The sequence below is a fragment of the Octopus sinensis genome, linkage group LG19 (genome assembly GCF_006345805.1).
Source record: "Octopus sinensis linkage group LG19, ASM634580v1, whole genome shotgun sequence".
Lineage (NCBI taxonomy): Eukaryota > Metazoa > Mollusca > Cephalopoda > Octopoda > Octopodidae > Octopus > Octopus sinensis.
In genome coordinates this window covers 17,025,429-17,046,986 of record NC_043015.1, presented here as the reverse complement: position 1 = coordinate 17,046,986, position 21,558 = coordinate 17,025,429, and the positions used below count along the sequence as shown (strand labels likewise).

At 35.6% G+C, this 21,558-nt stretch overlaps 1 protein-coding gene across 1 annotated transcript in view; it reads left to right on the top strand.

The window, feature by feature from the left end:
* Positions 1 to 16,685, top strand: part of LOC115222376 (DNA excision repair protein ERCC-8) — a 16,964-nt gene extending 279 nt beyond the window's left edge. Inside the window, exons 2-5 of the mRNA XM_029792586.2 lie at positions 7,200 to 7,425; positions 10,934 to 11,151; positions 14,233 to 14,333; positions 15,920 to 16,685. Coding sequence (XP_029648446.1) covers positions 7,200 to 7,425; positions 10,934 to 11,151; positions 14,233 to 14,333; positions 15,920 to 16,425 — 1,051 coding nt within the window. The 3' untranslated portion in view covers positions 16,426 to 16,685. The remainder of the gene's footprint in view (positions 1 to 7,199; positions 7,426 to 10,933; positions 11,152 to 14,232; positions 14,334 to 15,919) is intronic.
* The last annotated feature ends 4,873 nt before the right edge of the window (positions 16,686 to 21,558 follow it).

Here is a 21,558-nt window from a genome sequence, read left to right as displayed (position 1 = left end):
CCCTGCGAATAATTATAAACTTCGATCTCATTTTTTTAAAGTTCTGACTGGTGGATGAAAGTTGAGTTGTTTATTTTTAGCGTAGGTAGCGGGAAAATATTATAGTTAATGTGTTTATTTCAGTTGATCGTTTTCATTATGTCACTATTTCAAAGAACTGTTTATATATCTCAATATTATGTGAATGCTCCCCTAATTTTATCAGTTTAATTCAGTCTTGCACTTCAGATAATTTATTGGGAAACTCGATTTATTTTTATTCTACCACTACTACTTACGAAGTAGCCCAGATTACAAATTTAGAACATTACGAGTTTATTTGTCGAAAGGAATTGTTTCTACAATAATATAAGGGCTCCTGTTCACCACTTCATGTTGAAATAGTGTAATGTGGAAGAAAATCGAACATAGTGGACCCTTTTTCAATTGCGAATTTAATTAACTCGTACTTATTTAGTATCAGGTTAGCCCTGATTGGGCTGTGATCAAATGCATTCCAGCGGTGACCATTCTGCTTTATTTTTAAAGAGGATTTAAGGCTGCATTTATCTAATGTCTATTTCTCTCTCTCTTTTTTTAAGTCGCTATGGCTGCTATTTCTTGCAAGTCGAGCGACCGCTTTTTTACTCCCTCATTACTAATGAACTGCTGAACCGGTAGAGCAGCGAACAAAATGTCTCGCGTTATTTCAGCAGTGGGGTAGGGGTGATAGTGGGTATATGTACTTTCCAAGCATAGTTTTTAATATTTGTGGCGTAATTTTTTTTCCTTTTTTTTTTTAAATATAGGCCTATACATTTATAAAAATTAAATTTTATTTTAAAAATGTAATTCTAAACCCTGTTATTAATTTTACTAAATATACTTTCAATATTTCCTCAATTGGAGTGATGAAGGCAAAAGCCTTTGGAGCAACATATTGGTAATAATCTGTTGCTGTCCCCTATTGTATTCACTTTTTAATTTGTGATATTTCACTTGAGATAAAGAGGGAAAACAAATACTCATTGAAAAGTAACCAAAAAAATAAACTATTTCGTTAAAGGGAAATAATTAAAGCCACACCAATACAAAGTTTATTGGGGTTTTCTCCTGGCTACTCAAGTAAAAGAAAGCCTTTAATTTCTCAAGGTTATATTAAATATTTTTTTAATAGAACCTTGGGTGAAAATGATCAAACTTTAAACCTCTATAACTTTTTAAAACCATTTTTCTGGAAAAAGTGAAATAACTTCAGCAATTCAGCTTGGAAAAGTATATTAATGTGCCAAATTTCAAAATTTTCAATAAATTTTAATTTTTGAAATGCTGGCAACCAAACCAGATAGATCTTAAGTATTAAATCAATAAAAATTCGTTGGTCCTTTACGCTCTGAATTCTATTTCAATGAGGTCAGTTTTGCTTTCCCTCCTTTCAGGGTTGATGAAATAAAGTACTAGTCTAGTACGGGGAGGGGGTCAATGTAATCGCCTAACCCACTCCCACTAAAATTGCTGACCTTGTGACAACATTTGAAGCAAAGCTGACAGAATCATTTGCATGCTGGGCTGGGCAAAATGCTTAGCAGCATTTCGTCTGTCTTCACGTTCTGAGTTCAAATTCTGCTGAGATCAACTTTTCCTTTCATCCTTTCGAGGTCAATAAAATAAGTACCAGTTGAACACTAGGGTTTATGTAATTTACTCACCCCCTCCTCCAAATTTACTGACTTTGTGCCAAAATCTGAAATCAATAGTTTATAGTTACCTATCTTTAGTAAACACCAATCATCATTTCCTCGTTATTGTGAACCCTGTGCAAATATCTACAGATAATGAATGAAATTGTCAGCAAAAAATGCAAGTGAACCTATTCAATAATCTCCATCCATCCATCCATTTCCTCCACCCATTATTCCTGAGAGAGTCGTGGGGATAGAGTCCCAGGTACCTCCTTCTTAGGGTCCTATCAGAAGCAACCATCATTACAATTTCTTGCTGGGTTTCCAAATGTGACCGACTGAGACTATAGATATTATCCAAACATAGTGTAATGTGGAAGAAGATTGTGCTCTTGGTCTACTGCCAATTGGCTTATCCTTCTTGTAATTCTTTCCTGCAACATTCTAATCACATATCCGTATTGCCAGAGCTGGACTTCTGTATGGTCAAGCAGTGGCTCGACCTGGAGAGACTTCCTGATCTCCAAACTTCGCACCCTCTCAAGTAACGTTACTCAAAAGATCCTTCGGAGGAACCCTATTTTGGCCATTTATATTCATGACTGTACTTTTTCAGTTATAATCCAACTTTCATGATCATAGGTAAGAAGAGGCACAAAAAATGGATTGAACATTTTGTTCAGTCTATAATTTTATAATAATAAAATAAAAACAGCTGTGCATTTACCATACAAAATACTTCAGCCCTAACTTACAAAGGTCAAATAAGATCTTCATTGGAGCACTAGTCAGTAGTGGTTATCCTATTTGTTTTATATGCAGAGATCCTGGGTTCAAAAATCGCTGAAATTTATGCAATTTATTTTATGGGTGGTAGATCGCAAGAATAAATTGTGTTGAATGCTGTACTTTGTGGTATATAGTTATATCCCTTTGGGTTCAAATTTCACCCAAATCGACTTTGCTTTTCATCCTTCCAAAAGCTGGCGATAAGTACTGGAGTCTGTTAAATCAACTATATCCTTGAAGGTAGTGCCCCAATATGGTTGTAATTCAATGACAGGAATCAAGGAAAGAATATGTGTGTATTCGTACACATACGAATACACACACTCATACAAACACGCAAATATGAGCACACAAACACGAATATGCCGAATACATACATAAACGTACACACACACATACATATATATATATATATACATACATACACAGGCATGTGTACATACATGTGTATACACATGCACACTGTTGCACATACATGCGCGCTAACAAACAAAAAGAACATGGCTCCAATAACAGAGTCAATGACTATTGAAGAGGTTGCAAGAAGCAATGAAAATTTTAGGGAAATTGAACTGGCAAGTGCGTTAATTAATAAGGCATTAAATCAGAATGACTCTCCCCAGACACAACAGAATATACTGCATTACCTCTGGATATCCTTGTTGCTTATTTTGATTATATATATATAAATATATATAAAATCCTTTGTCCCTCTCTGTCTTGTCTGTTCCCAATGCATTCTCGAACAGTTCAACTAGATCAAATCAAATTTTATATGGTAATACTATCAGACCCTGTGAGTGCCAGCTTGTAATTTTTTTTTATTAAAACAGTGCAACATTGGCGCTTGTTCCGTATTATGTGTCAAAAGTCAAAGAATAAAAGTGAAAGAATAACATCTATATTATAATGTGATATAGTTTCACTTTTATACTTTTACTTTTAATTCTAACCACAACAACGATGTCACATTTTGTATATGATTGTGTATCTGTCTGTGAATGTATGTGTGTGAGTGTATGAGTGTGTATATCTCACAGTGTATATCTTTCTGTATTAGGTACATTATTAAACACACTATATGTATGTGAGGGGTGGTCAGTGTCAAAATGAAATTTTATTTTCATTTTGTTTCATTTCAATTAGAACAATATAACATTTCATAGAGATAATCTTTCTATCACATTTTGTATATGACTGTGTACCTGTCTGTGAGTGTGAGTGTGTATATGTTTCATAGTGTGTGTGGTCTCTCCGTGTTGGGTACATTATTAAACACACACACCTCTATACATACATGTACATATGTAATGGTACGTTATTGAACACACATACATATACATATGTGACGACTGATGACAGTGTGTAAGTGTATGTGTATATGTGTCTTTCTGTGTTAGGTATGTTATTAAACACACACACATACATCTACACATACATATACATATGTGATGACAACATTACATTTTGTATATGATTGTATCTGTCTGAATGTATGTGTGAGTGTATGAGTGTATATGTCTCACAGTGTGTGTGTCTTTCTGTGTTAGGTATGTTATTAAACACATTATATGTATGTGATGGCTGGTCAGTGTCAATACGAAATTTTATTTTCATTTCGTTTCATTTCGCTTAAAGCAATGACATTTCATAGAGGTAATCTTTCTATTGTCAGCAGGACATTTTATATCACGATGACAACAACATCACATTTTGTATATGACTGTGTATCTGTTTGTGAGTGTATGTGTGTAAGTGTGTATATTTTTCATAGTGTATCTTTCTGCATTAGGTACGTTATTAAACATACACACACCTACACATACATATGTGACAAGTGACATGCGTGAATGTATGTCTCTGTGTGACTATCTTAGTATGTGTATGTCAGGAATATTTTATATGATGACGACATCACATTTTGTATAAGAGAGTATATGTCTGTGAGAGTTTGCATTTCCGTGTTATGTACATTATTAAACACACATCTACACATACATATGTGAAATTGACATGCCTAAATGTATGTATGAGAGTGCTAGAGGTGAAACTTTTGAAAAAAAACATTGAGGTAGCAAAGCCAAAGGTATATATAAAAATACTCATTTACTGTTCCATTACCAGTTAAAAATTATCACAGCAGTTGCAAGATATTTACAATTACATATTTACCCTTACATTAAGAAATTTATCCTCTCTCTCTCTATATATATATATATTTATATATATAATTTACAAGATAAGGGCAGAAGAAAAAAAAATATATATATATATAATTCTTTGTCTCTCTGTAATAATTATTGTGGCATTTACCATTAAATTAGCATTTCCATACATGTGCTTCTATTTCATTCATTTGCTTGTATTTCATTAATTTATATTGCATACAAAAATACAAATATACTATATACATACTACACGGGAAGCCATTATGCCTTATTTTTTCAAGTAATTCATTAATACATATTCTCATGTGACTGCATAGGCTCACCTTATGTTTTTTATTCTACAGCTTCACAGCAATCCAATGTCAACCCTTCGCCTTCTGCAACATTTGAACAGTTCACTTCCCTGTTGCCATCTCCCATTGCAGCCCATTTCTGGAATATACCCATTTATGTACAATATTTCCATTACACATCCATTCATTTAACTGTCAACCATGCAATGGGTCATGTTACAAGCAGGGCTGACTCCCTCAAAGGCGAGTATATCGACTGACAGCTTTTTGGTGGGTTCAAAAATTACATACCCCACTCCCAATTTCCCGTGACAGGTTAGGGCCTGGAATCCCCCAAACAGGCGTATTACATATCGCTTGGTTGAATTAGACCATCATTTGTTTTGTCAGCAATGCTGCACTTTCCCATATCACCTGTTTCGACATAACTGTAATATATATATATATATATATATATATATACACACACATATACAAACTATACCATTTTAATCCCAAGCAATGGTTCCATATTATGTGTCAAAAGTCAAAGAATAAAAGTGAAAGAATAACATCTATATTATAATGTGATATAGTTTCACTTTTATACTTTTACTTTTAATTGATTAACACATCAACACCAGTTGTCAAGCAGTGATGGAGGACAAACACACATACAATAAGCTTCTTTCTGTTTCTGTCTACCATATCCACTCACAAGGCTTTGGTTAGCCTAAAACTATTGTAGAAGACACTTGCTCAAGGTACCATATAGAGGGACTAAACTTGGAACCATATGATTGAGAACCAAACTTCTTACCATACAGCCACACCTGTGCCTATATAAATATATTCATGCCTTCATACATAAACACACATACTAACATATCAATATGCATAAATATATTTACATGCATACTGATATACACATACACACATATTAACATGTATGTGTGTATATGTATTTATATACATACATACATACACAGTAATGTACACATGCACATACTAACATGCTTAGCTATATACTAATACACATACATAAAACACATACATTAGTCTACATACAGGCATACACATATCTACTTGCTTATATATATACACAGGGTGTTATGGTTAAATTGTTGCCATTTTATATTTTTAATGTGCATTGTTTGTTTTTTATTTTGTCAACTACACAGTATAGTAGGGAAAGTTGGGCACCCTCTGTGAGAAAAACAGCGCCATGACACAATTCACTCTGCCAGAAATTTGGAAATGATATGCTATGCTGCTTGGCATTTGCACCAGAAGCTCCAATACAAACATTTCCGAGTGTTTGGGTGTCAATCTGAGGACATGTACCAAGTGATAAAAATCAAACATCCAGTCAACATCATGGTGTTTGAAGTGATCACTAGTGATGGCAATGTTATGCCTCCATTCATCTTCCCACACGACTTAAGACACAACATGGAGGCCTACATCAAGTGCCCGAAGAAGGTAGTGCTGCCCTGGGTCAAGAGGGTGACTGCTGGAAAACCTTATGTTTGGCAATAGAACTGTGCACCATGCCACACAAACAAGAGAACCCAGTCAGGTTGTCAGATATTTTCTGCGACCACATTCCCCCAAACATCTGGCCACCTAATTCCCCAGACTGCAACCCCCTTGATTATTGTGTGCGGAGTGAAGTTGAGCAAGAGACCAGCAAAACTCCTTGTAACACCAAAGATGAACTGAAGGCAAGGATTATAACTGCATTCACCAACTTAAACAAGGAGACTGTCCTGAAGAGTTGCAGGAGATTCTGAAGTCATCTGAAGGCCGTGGTTGAAGCCAGTTGCGATTTTATTGAATAAATTTACTCTTCAATATTTAAAGATATTTTTATGTAATATTGGTAAATATATCTGTTAAAATGAGATGTCAGTGTCATTTTCACTTTTGGATAATTTAACAACAATATATTCATCACGCCCTGTGCATACAGATATGTGTACTTAAAGACATATACACACTCACATAAACATAGACACACAAGTATTGATTTCAATGCAATAACTTTAGAGACAACTGCAATGAACTCATAAGAAAACAGGAAAAAAATTGGGTGAAAAGAAAAACAGAGCAAGAGTACAGTTATGTGCACTTATTAGTAGTAATATCTAAGAACTACTTGATGTTTATTGAGACCTTCATCCTATTCTTGGACTTGTTATTAACCATAGTGTTTCAGTTATATTACTTATCTTTTACTGAAGGTTTATCAGATGTGAATTTTTAGAAATATATTTTACAATAACAATCTAAAACATTTTTATTTTCAGCCTTTTGTCTGGTGGCTCAAATGGAATGATCTTTGTTTATGATCTGTACAATGGCACAAAAGATGTGAAATATTCATGCAATATTGTTGCTAGTGTAGGTCTGTCAAACAATGACAGACACCGCTGCAGTATTGAAACTGTCCAGTGGTATCCACTTGATACAGGGATGTTCATTACCAGTGGCACAGACAGATTATTAAAGATTTGGGATACTAATAATCTTGTTGTGAGTATTACATTATGCTATAAAATTTATAAATTAACATTGACATTCTACATTAGTGATTGAAAGTTAGATCTGTGGTTTTGAAGGAGAATGTTATTCTCTTAGTAAGGAAAATTGGGTTTCTTATGAGATATTAGGCATTTCATTGTATTTGTGGCAAGAAGCTTTCTGTTTTTATAGTCTTCACCCAAAGGATGGAATCCATTACTTTTTATGCCATCTAAAATTGGTTAGATTGATACAGCTGATATTCAGGCAGAACAGCTGCAATACAACATTTATGGTGGTGGGGTGGAATATTGGTGAAAAGTAAATTCTGTAAGGTTGATATCCTAAGGAAAAGGAATGGAGAAAATGGGCAACATAAGATGGGGCTTGGGAAGTACTGAATGGGATATTAGAGGAATAGAGATGAGTAATTTTGGGTGGGGTGGTTTGCCACTTCTTCATTCTGAGGTAGAGACAGAGTGAGGATATAATGCTTCTGTATACTAGAGGTTGATGTGTGATGGAGGGAATAGTCCTTGCCAATCAGTTGAATGCCTTTCCTGCATGGGATGTTTTTGTGTGTAGCAAGTACATTATTCACGATGTGGGAGCAACATTCTACTGTGGGTCTCAATTGAGCTTTGTACAGAGTCAGCAGATGCCTGAGATTGAAATCTGTTTGTGATTCTAAGAGGAGAGCTTGTCTTTGGGACCCAGATTAGGCTAAGTTATTCATGTTACAATACAGATGCAGGCATGGCTGTCTGATTATAAAGTTCACTTCCCAACCACATAGTTTTGCGTTCAGTTTCACTGTATAGCACCTTTTGCTAATGTCTTCTACAATTGCTCTGGACCAACCAAAGCCTTATGAGTGGATTTGGTAGACAGAAACTGAAAGAAGACCATTGTGTGAGTGTGTATATATGTATGAGTTTGTGGGAATTCATATTTCCCTCATTTTCATGTGTGTTTGCAGGTTGTAAACAATGGTGTTTTTGATGGTGTCATTTGCTTAAAGTCCACCACAAAAGCTCATATAGGCTATTTGACATGTTGTGCTATCTTTGTGAATAAAAAGATCTCATTCTTATGGTTTTGTTTGTTTCCAGTTCTCTGCATAAAACATGTTCAGGTTATTTGTTGTTCAGAAGACTAAGAGCTTATTACCTCACTTGGAAACAGGTAAGGGTTAGTGTCAGGAAGAGTATCTGACTGTCAAAAACACTCTGCCTCTCACATACCCTTGTCTGAGTCATGCAAGCATAGAAAAGTAGATGTTAAAACAATTATGACATCACCATAAGAGCATATGTAGTAACTGAGGGTTTTAATTGTAGATTGTGTAAGGTTAGAGAGAGTGAGATGGAAGACTATTTCACTGATGTGTGCATTAATTTGTTTTTGTGCTGTTGAAGGAAATAATATTATCATGTTCCTTTCGAGAATGTTTTTTAAAATCTCTCTTCATGGAAGCAGCTCAGGCTTAATGTAAATGTTTAACTTGCACGTGGATGGTGTGAAAAGTGGTATCATTTTCATAGGAATAACATTCTTAATGATGACAGCAAGTGGATCATTAATCTATGGAGCAATTGAGGCACCAGAATTGATAGAGTGTGGATCAGAAAGAGCATTGTCTATTTATGCTGTGATGGTATGATCTGACAGGAAGCTTCTGACCCAAAAGACTAGAGTTAGAACTCATAGGTAGGTAGTTTAGCTAGATGTATCAAAGATGTTCAAATGGCTAGCTGATGTCAAGTGCAACAACATTATTTTAGCTGAATTTCTGAAGAGCAATGGACTACTGATGGCTTAGGGAAACATAGGTCTAGCAGAAGCCATTCTTGTGATTTCTGAGGAGGGAAAGGAATCAAGTAGAAGATGATTGTTAACAGTTGATTTCATGTCTTATGAGATATTGGAAATGAAAGAAGTAATAGACCAGTTGGCAGGGTCAGAGAAGTTTTTCTTCTAAGGGACGGGGCATATTGTACTGTTTCCAAAGATCAGGATGAATTCCTGAGAGAAAGAAAACGAGTTTAATGAGGATAGGGACTAGTTTTGGGATATACCCTTTCACGCATGTTGGAAAAGATATTGTCAGGACTAGCAGACTTACTGACTTAGAGTAACTGGAGGTAGTATGTGTTGTGTAGCTACCCCCACTTTTGTTAACTGTGATTGAGCAGACCTGTTATTAAAAGTGTTCCAGCTGAAACCACTGTCCCTTTCCTAGGTACACTACACCTGGGACCCTATTATCCAGTATGTGTTTCTTTTCTAAAACAAGATGTAATTTGGGATGATAGATGTAAGTACTATGCCTAGCAGGTGAAGTAACCATGTAAGCTCCCTCGTTACCTGGATGTGTTTCTATATTTGATAAGTGTGCATATGTGGTGAAATGGAGAACAAAAGTTTTGATGGAGTTTTGCCAAACTTATAAGATGTGAAGTTGGATGCAAATGTAGATGCTTTCTCTGTAAGAGTACTGCTTATGGAAACAACTGAGGAGAATGATTGGTAGAAGAATTTTGACCAAAAAGTATGACTGCTGTCTTGGAGGTGAAAGAACTTGCAGGCTGTGTAAAGCACATTCTTCAATTTATCTAACTGCTTGAAGTTGACTTCATCAGATCCATTCCATTTGCAATCCTTTCTTACAAGTTATCAACCTGCTGAAGTTTAAAATAAATATCAAACCTTTTCCTCAAATTAAACAGTAAAAATAACTTCTAACAACACTAAATGCAACAAACTAACATCCACTACATACTATAATGAGCTCAACATGGTTTCTCAATCTGCTGATAATAACAGCAAAATCTCCCTCAAAAAAAAGAGAAGGACATGTTAATATAATCCTAGATATCCCTGAGGAGACAAGATGATCACATATAGAATATCTCTACTTAATCAGGGTTAACTTGAACACAACTTATCTCTACTGTCTGATATTAAGCACTGGCTAAATGAGCTTAGGGGCCTTATGAAGACATCCATGTTAAATAGGGTAACAAATACAAAAATGAAATACATTGTATCTTGAATAAAAGTAGTAATAAACCTGTTTATTCTGTTTTAAATGGCAATAATTTAATCAAGTGAAATTGATATCAATTCTTATATAAGTAGACTGAAACAAGAAAAACTGTATTCTGTCCAAAACATATTACAATATTTAAGGTTGGTTTTGAATTCATGTAAATCAATGGATGAAAAATTTCACTATTGGGTTTCTAAACATCTATTTACTTAACCTTTTAGCATTTAAACTGTCCATACCTGGCCCAAATATTCTACCAGTTTTATGCTCAAACTAGCCAGATCCAGCATCTCACACCTACTCTGCAATGTCATTCTAAAAATAAATAATTATATCTTTGAAATCTCTAAGCTACAAGATAACACATGATTAATTTGTTTTAATGTGAATAAATAAGCATTATATTTGATAGAGTAATTGGAATGCTAAAGGATTAAATTAACTAGCATTTTCTTCTTCCTGCTACAGGTTGCTGACCATTATGAGTTTAAAGGAATCATCTATTGTCATCACTTATCATCAGTAGCTCAACAACATTCTCTCATTGCTGTTGGCTATACAGGAAGCTCACTAAAGCTGATTGATATGAAATCAGGCTCAGCAACTCATAGTTTAAGAGGTCATCAAAAGCCAGTGCAATGTGTGCAGTGGTCTCCCAAAGATGAGTTCATTTTAGCATCTGGCAGGTGAATATAAACAAGTATTTTTTTTATGAGTTATTTTCTTGAAGAAAATAATGATTGGATTATGGCTAATTATATATAACCTCTGAATGTTTATTTTTTGTTTTCTTCATTTTAATTTTTTTTTTAAATCTGTAGCAATTGATATTATAAACACCAGTTATTTCCTTATCTCAAAAGGGGGTAAAATATAACATACAAAAACTTCAGGAAAGACAAATAGATATTCAAATAGAACTGTCCAATAAATTTGAATTGTTAAAGGAACAAGAGGAGGAGGAAATAGACAATTAGAGACTGAGAAATAGAGAAAAAGAAAAAAAAAGGAAATGATAGTAAAGATTCTGCAGAGTAGAAAAGGCCTAAAATATAGAAAAAGGGAAAGCACAAAGACAGAATATCTACTAAAGAAAAAGAAATGGAGATTTCATGCCAGATAGAACTGATATATTAAAGATATGTTCAGATATTTATCAACAGCTACAAAGTTTGACAGTAAACTATTAAATGGTAAATGAAATATAAATCAATCAAGACGAATTATCACCTATTCTTGTTGAGGAAACAGTAAATGCATTTATAGCGGTATTAAGCTACCATGAGCTTTCTCTTAGGTTATATTATTATAGTATATTCTCTATTTAGCTATATTACAGTAATGTAATGCTATTTATTGTGTTTCCTATTTGGAAATAAATTATTTTATTTGGCTTTTTTAGTAAGGGTGTATATAATGATTAAAACGTCACTTATAACTTAAGTGTTATCATTATACGCAAATCTGAACTACAGTATATAACGCCATGGAGAAATCTACTTATAGAACGCTAAGAATATTAATATTATGTATAATATTATCTTCATGTTCATTTAACCGCTATATGAAAATACAAGTTAATGATTACAAAAATGCATATTTATACACAGTTGAAGAACATGAAGAGAAACATTTTCTTAATTAGTTTTATTATATAAATATAACATTTTATATTATGCACATGTGAAAGAAAAGATAATTTTCGTCGTGTAGAAGTACGACTATATAATTCACTAGCTAATTCATAAATCTAACTAATAGATGAATCAACAATTCAAAATAGACTTGTTGTGATTTTCTTTGGACGCATGAAATTCACCAATGTCTCAAAGGAGTGAGTGTCGTGGAGTTCAGTTACATCCAACAAACACTAAAGTTTTTTTCCAAAATCCAGGGTTTTTATAACTGCTCAACTTGACTTAAAAGAATCAAAATCCATTACAAATATTCTTTACGTAACTTTTTAGAATCCTTATGAGCAGTTGTATTAACCAATGGAAAAAACGAAAATAATAATTCTTTGGCAATATAACATTACATCATATTGCCAATTCGCGCCGTATTTCAAAATGGCTACTTTTTACACATTGAAGAAAACTGAAAGCAACAAAGTCCCAGTAAAGATCACAACTGTTTGAATAAAAGTAAGTGGGAGACCAGTAATAGGGATAATGACAAAACTGTTTAAACAGGATCCAAGCAGCAAAAAGAAATCCCTGATTTATGGAATGAAGTTAAGATCATACTGCTACATAAAAAGGAGAGATAGGAAAGACATCAAAAATTATTAATCAACAGTATATCATCCCAATTGTACATGATATTTATTAGAGTCATACAAAATAGAATGGAAAGAGATTTTGATGAAAATTAACCAAGTTTCAAAAAGAAATTCTCCATAATAGATCATCTTCAATCAATAAACCAAATAAAAGAAAAATCAAATGAATATCAACAAGACCATAGCAAAAGCTTCTGAGACTATGAAAAGGCCTTTAACTCAAAAGAGCAGAAGGCCATCCTGCATTCCCCCATCACAATAGGCATAAATCAAACCTATATTGACATTCTTAAAAACATTAACCAAGCCACAACAGCTTTGCTACACCTGGATTAAAACTGCTCAAAAAATGGTCACTCCAACTAATTTTAATAATAATTTTGTTCTTAGGTAGCAGAAACTATCTACAGTTTCTAGCAAGCCAGTTGAATAATCCATGAAGTTTTGGTTCCCTATCGATCCATTAGAGATCCCACTGCATCTTTTGTATACCAATTTGTTTGAAGTTAGTTCTCCGTACTAACTAAATATCAATTGTTAGTTCTCAGTGTCTACTAACCCTTTTTTCACATATGATATAAAATCACTTCCACAATAGCATCTCTTTCCCTATGTTACACTTTAGACATTTGATTCTAGACCATTCTTCCAAGCTGGGAACACTTTTCTATATTCTGCAATGAGAATCAGATTAATTTCCTTCAAATATTTCTAAAGTCAGCCATTCCTTATCTTTTACTATGAATAAAAGCTACATACAGAACCCTACTGAATATCTCCCTGTAGATTAAATTCTTCATTGAATTTATTGCCAATCCTAACCTTGCTTACAGCATTCTTGTACAACATAATTTATAATGTTCCCTTGGACCATTTATTTATCATATCTTTCTCAGCACCCACTATACCAAAACCCTTCTCCAAGTTTGTAAATGCAAAATAGAAATGTTTGATCTTAGCTTAGGACTTCTCTTGTAGTTTCTCTTGTTCTATATTTTTGTACAAACCTATATTGTAACTTATCCAAACTAATTTTGTCTTATACTAATTTTACCATAGCTCTATATTTTCTTATGACTTGGAAAAAAGACCTTTGTAGACAATTGTTAGAAACAAATAACTTGTATGTCTAAATTAACTTTACTCTTGTATAATTAAGCATTGAAGCACCCATCTATATTGCACATTATCCCAATAACAATTGTTTGAAATGAATTTGGTTGTCATGCCCTAAAAATACCTGTATATAAGTAGAGTGTTTCAAACGAGCAAAATTTTCTGAAGTTTAACTTTTTAATTCAGTCTAATTAGTCTAATTGTAGACAATGGATTTTATAATTATTCTGTCTTAAAATATTTAAGAGTTATCTATACATACACTTTTCCACATGCATGTATTTATAACATTTCAAAAATTCAATACTTGACAGGATGGTTTATTGACTGAATTCTAATGGAAGCTTTGTCTCTGAATAATTCTTTTTAGCACTGATGGCCAGGTACTTCTGTGGGATATTCGACGAGCAAAAGGCTCTTTAATGAAGATGGATCAATTTAATGGTGAAGGACTTTCTAATTCAAAAGACAGTAAGACATTTTTTTTCACATTTTCATAGCTGTCATAGTACTATATAATGTATTGTGTCTCTTGGCAAAGGTACTTAATGATCGAGTGCACTTAGCTATAAATATTTTTTATACAGTAAGCTAATGTCCAAATTTTAAAAAGTTCTATATGGTTAAACTTGCTCCCAAAATATGTTTTAAATATTTCCTAAGGAAAATTAACATAAATAATGAAGAATTAATTATAAAGCTATGGGATTCATTTTGACTTTGTTACTAATCATTAATTATATTAATTTATTGATTTAATATCTAAACTATGGCGAGCTGGCAGAAACATTAGCACGCCAGGCAAAAAGCTTAGCGGTATTTCGTCAGTCTCTACGTTCTGAGTTCAAATTACGCCAAGGTCGACTTTGCCTTTCATCCTTTCAGGGTCGATTAAATAAGTACCAGTTACGCACTGGGGTCGATATGATCCGTGTGTCTGTCCTTGTTTGTCCCCTCTGTGTTTAGCCCCTTGTGGGTAGTAAAGAAATAGGTATTTCGTCAGTTTTTACATTCTGAGTTTCAAATTCCGTCAAGGTTGACTTTGCCTTTCATCCTTTCGGGGTCAATAAATTAAGTACCTGTTGTGTACTGGGGTCAATCTAATCAACTAGCCCCACTTCCCCAAAATTTCGGGCCTTGTGCCTTGAGTAGAAAAGAATATCTAAACTATGGTACATTCTCTAGCTTAAAGTAGTAAGCTTCCTCTAGAAAAAAGCCTTCAGTTATTTCAGAATCAATATTTGCTGCAGACTTACGAGGGGTGCTGAAAAGTTTGTGGCTTTAAGGGTATTATGAAAGGTCTTGTTGGAGGCCCAACCTTCTGAGTTTTTTTACAATGTTTTGAAAAACTGAAAGACCACTGCAATAAGTGTGTGAATCTGAGAGGAGAATATGTTGAATAGAATTATAATTAACTGATCCTCCTGTATTTTCTTTTACACAAGGCCAGGAACTTTTCAGTACCACCTCATACCTCTGTTAAGAATTGTAATAATTGTATATATATCAAAGATTACCCACATCTTACACAATGACTATACTCTTTACTCTTTTACTTGTTTCAGTCATTTGACTGCGGCCATGCTGGAGCACCGCCTTTAGTCGAGCAAATCGACCCCGGGACTTATTCTTTGTAAGCCCAGTACTTATTCTATCGGTCTCTTTTGCCAAATCGCTAAGTGACGGGGTCGTAAACACACCAGCATCGGTTGTCAAGCAATTTAACTTTGAATTATTACCACTGACTATGTCCATATATCAGCATTATTTATTTAGCAAGACACTGCTGAGCTGTAGCATAGAGTAAAAAAAGTCAATCTTTGAAGATGTTCAAGAGCATTAGATATTAACTTTCACTGCTTCTACTCTTAAATCCTTTTTCATTTTAGTGCAAATGCATGAGAGCTTTCCTTTGAGTTTAAAATAAGTACTGACATTATACTAGAGTCAGTTTAACTGACAATATCTTTTCTCCTGTAAAATTGCTCTTGCAATAAAAAAAAGTCAGTATATCTAACAATTCTATAATCATACCAAGCAATATTTTTCCCTTTCAGCACATGTATTTGCTCATGATGGCCATGTTAATGGACTGCAATTTACAACAGACGGTCTTCTTTTGGTAACTCTGGGTACTGACCAGTGTATTCGGTTGTGGAGTACAGCTTCAGGAAGAAACACTTTGGTAAACTATGGCAAAATTAACAACATGAGCCGACGCTGTGTCAAAATATCTGTTTCACACAACGGTTCACCTGATGTTATTTTCATCCCTGAAGGTAGTGACATTAACATTTATAATATTTTCTCAGGATCTAAAATTGATGTATTGCGTGGACATTACAACCAAGTGAACTGTTGCAAATTTCAGCGTAACTACCAGGAATTGTATTCTGGAGGAAATGACCGTAATATCCTTATATGGGTTCCAAACACTGATGATGCCTATGAAGAACATCTAAGAACAATTAGCTGCCAAAAGAGACCACAAGCTAGAACTCAAAGTTTTAATCAGAAAACAGCTCTGCCAACAGCTGATACATGGAGTAGTGATGAAGATTAAATGACTTCAGGCAAATACATAAAGAAGTGTTTGCCTATAACTATAAAGTGTTTATAAATATATTGTAAATCAGGTAAGATTTAAAGAAGAATCATGAATGAATGATGAAGGTCAAAATTTATAAATGTATGGACAAAATTTCATTTTCATATGAAGTAACGTTTTTGATATCACTGACAAATCTATATTTATATTTATATAATTGAATATTTTAAATAAAATGTGGATGGTAATTTTACAAGTTATGGCTGTATGGTGAAGATATTTGCTTTTCAACCATGTGGTTTTGAGTTCAATCCCACTGTGTGGGATATGGGCAAGTATCCTCTGCTGTAGCCCTGGGCTGATGAACGCCTTTTGAGTGGATCTGATAGTGTAAACAGAAAGAAACCTGTCATATATATAAATACATAAATCATCATCATCATTTAACATCTGTTGTCCATGCTGGCATGAGTTGGACAGTTTGACCAGTCTGGTAAGCTGAAGAGCTGCACCAGACTCCAGTCTGATGTGGTATGGTTTCTACAACTGGATACCCTTCCTAATGCCAACCACTCCGAGAGAGTAATGGGTGCTTTTGCATGCTATCGGCATGGATGCCAGCTGCATGACACCAGTATCTGCCATGACTACAATTTCCCTTGGCTTGATAGGTCTTCTTCTCAAGCACAGCATATTGCCAAAGGTCTTGGTCATTTGTCATTGCCTCTGTGAGGCCCAATGCTCGAAAGGTGCTTTTTATGTACCACCAGTATGGGTGCTGCCTACATGATACCAACATTGGCCACATTGCCTCCATGAGGCTTAATGCTTGAAAGGTGCTTTTTACATGCTACCAGCACAGGTATCAGTTACATGACATGACCACAACAATGGTTTCACTCAGCTTGATGTATCTTTTCAAGCACAGCATATCACCAAAGGTCTCAGTCACTAGTCATTGCCTTTTTTGAGGCCCAATGTTTGAAGATCATGCTTCACCAACTTGTTCCATGCCTTCCTGGGTTTCCCTCTAACACAGTTTCCCTCCACTCTTAGATATTGGCACTTCACACAGCTGTCCACATCCATATGCATCACATGATCATACCAGTGCAGTCGTCTCTTCCACACTACATCTGTTGCTTCATACACCCAATTTTTCTCTCAAGACACTTATACTCCGTCATACTTGCACACTGATATTGTACATCCAGCAAAGCATACTAGCTTCATTTCTTTCAAGTCTACGCATGTCCTCAGCAGTCACAACCCATATTTCACTGCTATGTAGCGCGGCTGTTCACACACAGGCCTTTCACTCTGAGAGTGAGGCCCTTTGTTACCAACAGAGGTAGGAACTCTCTGAACTTTGCCCACTCTATTCTTATTCTAGGAACTATGCCCTCGGAGCATCCACCTCCACTACTGATTTGGTCACTTAGATAATGGAAGCTATCTACTACTTCTAGCTTTCCCCACTGGCATTTGATGAAGTCTATTTTCTGTATGTTTTTAGTGTACCTGTGCACCTTCCACACACAAAAACTAGTTTCCTTGTTAACCTTCCTCTTATATTGCTGCACCCCTTATGTGTCCATAGCTCACACCTGGTACATCTTGTGGAGTTTCTACCTATGCCTTTTCTACAGATTGATCAGGACCATCTACCTGAAGGGATTTGTGATTTGTCTGCTCTCCTACTTACAAAGACTTTTTGCTAGATTAACTGTAAGGCCCTTTGATTCTAGGCCTTGTTTCCACAGCTGAAATTTCTTCTCTAGTTCCAGTAGTGATTTGGCTATAAGAGTACAGTCATCAGCATAGCACAGAGCAGCTCCCAGGGGCAATCCATCTTAATTTCCTCTGTTATTGCCTGGAGGACTATGATGAACAAGAGGGAGGCTGAGGATTAATCCTTGGTGAACCCCTTCTTGTACCCTGAATTCATTGCTATATTCATTGCTAATCTTCACCTTACTGACAGCATCTCTGTACATGGCTTGTACAGCTCTCACAAGCCACTCATATATCCCTAGCTTCTACACCAGATAAGGAAATGGGGGACCCTGTCAAAAGCTTTCTCCATGTTGACAAAAACAGGTACTGGGGTTTATTTTTGGCTAGATATTTCTCCTGCATTTGCCTAACCAAGAATATAGCATCAGTCATGCTCCTGCCTGGTACAAATCTGAACTGCATCTCATCTACAGTAACTTTTTCCCTAGTTAATTGAGCTATGACCCTTTCTGGACCTGCATCATCTGATCCAACAATTTGATGCCTCTGTTATTATTTCTGTCTAAGCAGTTGACTATAATGCTGCTACACAATTCATTGGGTATGACTTCCTCATGGACAACCTTATTAACTATATGGGTGACTAGGCTATATCCTACACTGCCAGATATAAACACCTCAGCGGTGATTCCTGGTAGGTTGAGGGTTTAACCTGTTTTCATATCCTTAATTGCTTTATCTACCAAGCTACTGTTGATCTAGAGAGCTGGTCCCTCAGTTGGGTCAATGTTTGACAGACTCCTTGACCCATTCATTTTCCACATTTAACTGCTTTTCATAGTGGCATTTCCAAGCCTCTTTCTTTGCAGAATCATTAAATGCAAGCAAACCATCATCCATGAAGACACATTTCTCTCCTTTGACATCACGATTTTCTCTCACTGTCTTGCAGTCTGAAACACTTCAAGTCTCTGGTCCTCATGTCACAGAACATTGGTAAACTTCTTTTTTTCTGCTACTTCCCTGACTAAATATACCTGCCTCCTAGCTTCCTTTCTGGCTATCTAATAAATTCCCTGCTACCACCACACTTCCAGTCCATTCAAGGCTTGTTTCTTTGCTCTAATGGCCTAAATCTCTGACCATACAGAGGATCCTTAAGCTTCCAGATCCTTCTTTTCCAAATTGGTCTTCTTAGTGTCCTTCTGGCCTGAAATCTAAAGTCATTAATGACTAGTCTATGATGCAGTGTACATTCTTCACCAGAGGTCTTTACATTTATGAGCAACCATGTTATCTCACTGTCTGGTGAGAATGTAATCAATCTGGCTGGCATGGTTACCCAATTGATAGGTTATCCGATGGCTGTCTGGCTTCCTGAAGTTAGTGTTGCAAATCGATAGGTTATTTGCCATCACAGAACTCTAGTAGCCTTGTTCCCTCTTCATTGCATGAACCAATTCTGTGGCCCCCATATACACTATGGAAGATACCTGGCTGCTGCCCAACACATTAATTGAAATCACCAGCCACAAAGATGTGATCATTGTCATTCATCTTTGTGGTAGCCTGCAAAAGGATGTCATAAAAGCGGTCCTTTTGTTCATTTGTTAGACCCGGTTGGCAGGGCATAAGCAGAGATAATCATCACTGTACTATTCTGCAAAACTAGCCTAAGCTTAAGTACTCTACTGGACACTCTGGCTACCTCTATGATCTTAATCCATTTCTCTGCAAGAAGTATGCCTACACCACCTACCTCATCAGATATATGTATATGTAACCCAGTACAACCTGTTACATGGTCAGGTCATTGGTGACTAAACTGGCAATTCCACCAAGCTTGCTTGATGAGGAGGGTGATTGTTGGACATCCTGCAGGACGAAAAATAAAACCTGTCATAAAGGGCAGAGGAACTCATGAGTAGCCAACAGCCATACAACTGTGTGTGTGTATTAAATTTGATGTATTTAGTTCCATGTAGTAGGGGGTAGATGGGGCTCCTTAACTGTGGAAGGCATCCCATCTAGGAGAGGAAAACTCTGATATAAAACCAGGTCTTTGGTTGCTGAGGGTCTCCCTAACAGGGCTGTACTATCAGCAAACTGTGACTCATAGGGTAGACTAGGCTCTCTAACTTGTTTATAGAAGCTTGTCTAAATGAAAACCTTTGAAGAAAATGCCTGAAGTGTGTTGTTTTGTGGCACATATGTGCACCATATTTTTGCTATCATCACTTCCAAAAAGTGTAGCTGGTTCTACACAAGCCTTCAACACTCAAATCATATGTGTGGGTTTTCTGACAACTTATATTTTATTCATTCAATACAGCACAGCTTCAACTAGCAAAAATCAAAAAGTCCTCTGGCAATAGAGTGATAGCAGCAGGGACAGGTAAAAGATATCATTGGAAGTCTCTTGCTAGATCTCTACACAGCTGGTGACCATTGGACGATGGCCGTTCCAGCACAGAACTTGTGAGTAACTGTGCTCCAGTGGTGACAAGGTAGGTCTATTTGGATACAGCCCTAATTTCCCCAACAGGAGAGGGGCGAGAAAAGGAACCCAAACATTGCTTACTCACCTTAAACTTGGCAGCCCACTGCAGATGTCTTATTATTCAGTAACGCAGTTGAAACATGAAGAAATCTAAGAATATTAACCTTGGTTTTTGGAATGTGCGCACTCTCAAGACAGTCACTCAGCACCAGAATGAAAAACAGCACTGGTTGTCTTGAGTTAAAGAAATACAACATTGACATAGCTGCACTAAGCGAAACTCATCTTGCAGGATCATCACAGTTAGAAGAAAGTAAAGGTGGGTACCTATTTTTCTGGTGTGGAAGAAATGAAGACAAACCATGCCACTCTGGTGTTGGTTTTGCCATCAAAACAGAAATAGCTAGATCCCTTCTTTCTCTATCCAAAGGTATTTCTGATTGCATCATGACACTAACATTGGAACTTAATCATAACACTCGTGTTATGCTTGTCAGTTGCTATGCCCCAACCATATCAGGTAGATTTAGAGGTGATAACTTATCATTATGAGTTAGTGGAGTTATAATACTCAATTAGTCCTTGTTTTTGACTTGGAGAAGTCTGAGATAAATGAAAGAAGACTAAATCAACAGTAGGCAAGTCATTAATATTATCAGCAGATATAACAACTGCAGCAGAGTGGGAAGAAATTGGCTTGAAGAAGAGTCTGGCTTTGCTGATGCTGTTTCCAGATAACAAGTTTCCTTAAGCCTCTAAGAATATGCAAAAGGACATTATCAAGAGATATGCATATAACAGAGTTTGAGTTCCTTGAGCAATAGTTTGTTGTTTTTCTTATCCTCACTATCTCTACTGTTACTTACAAGAATGTTCCCTACTATTTCTCTTTTCCTAATATCCAGGAGAGG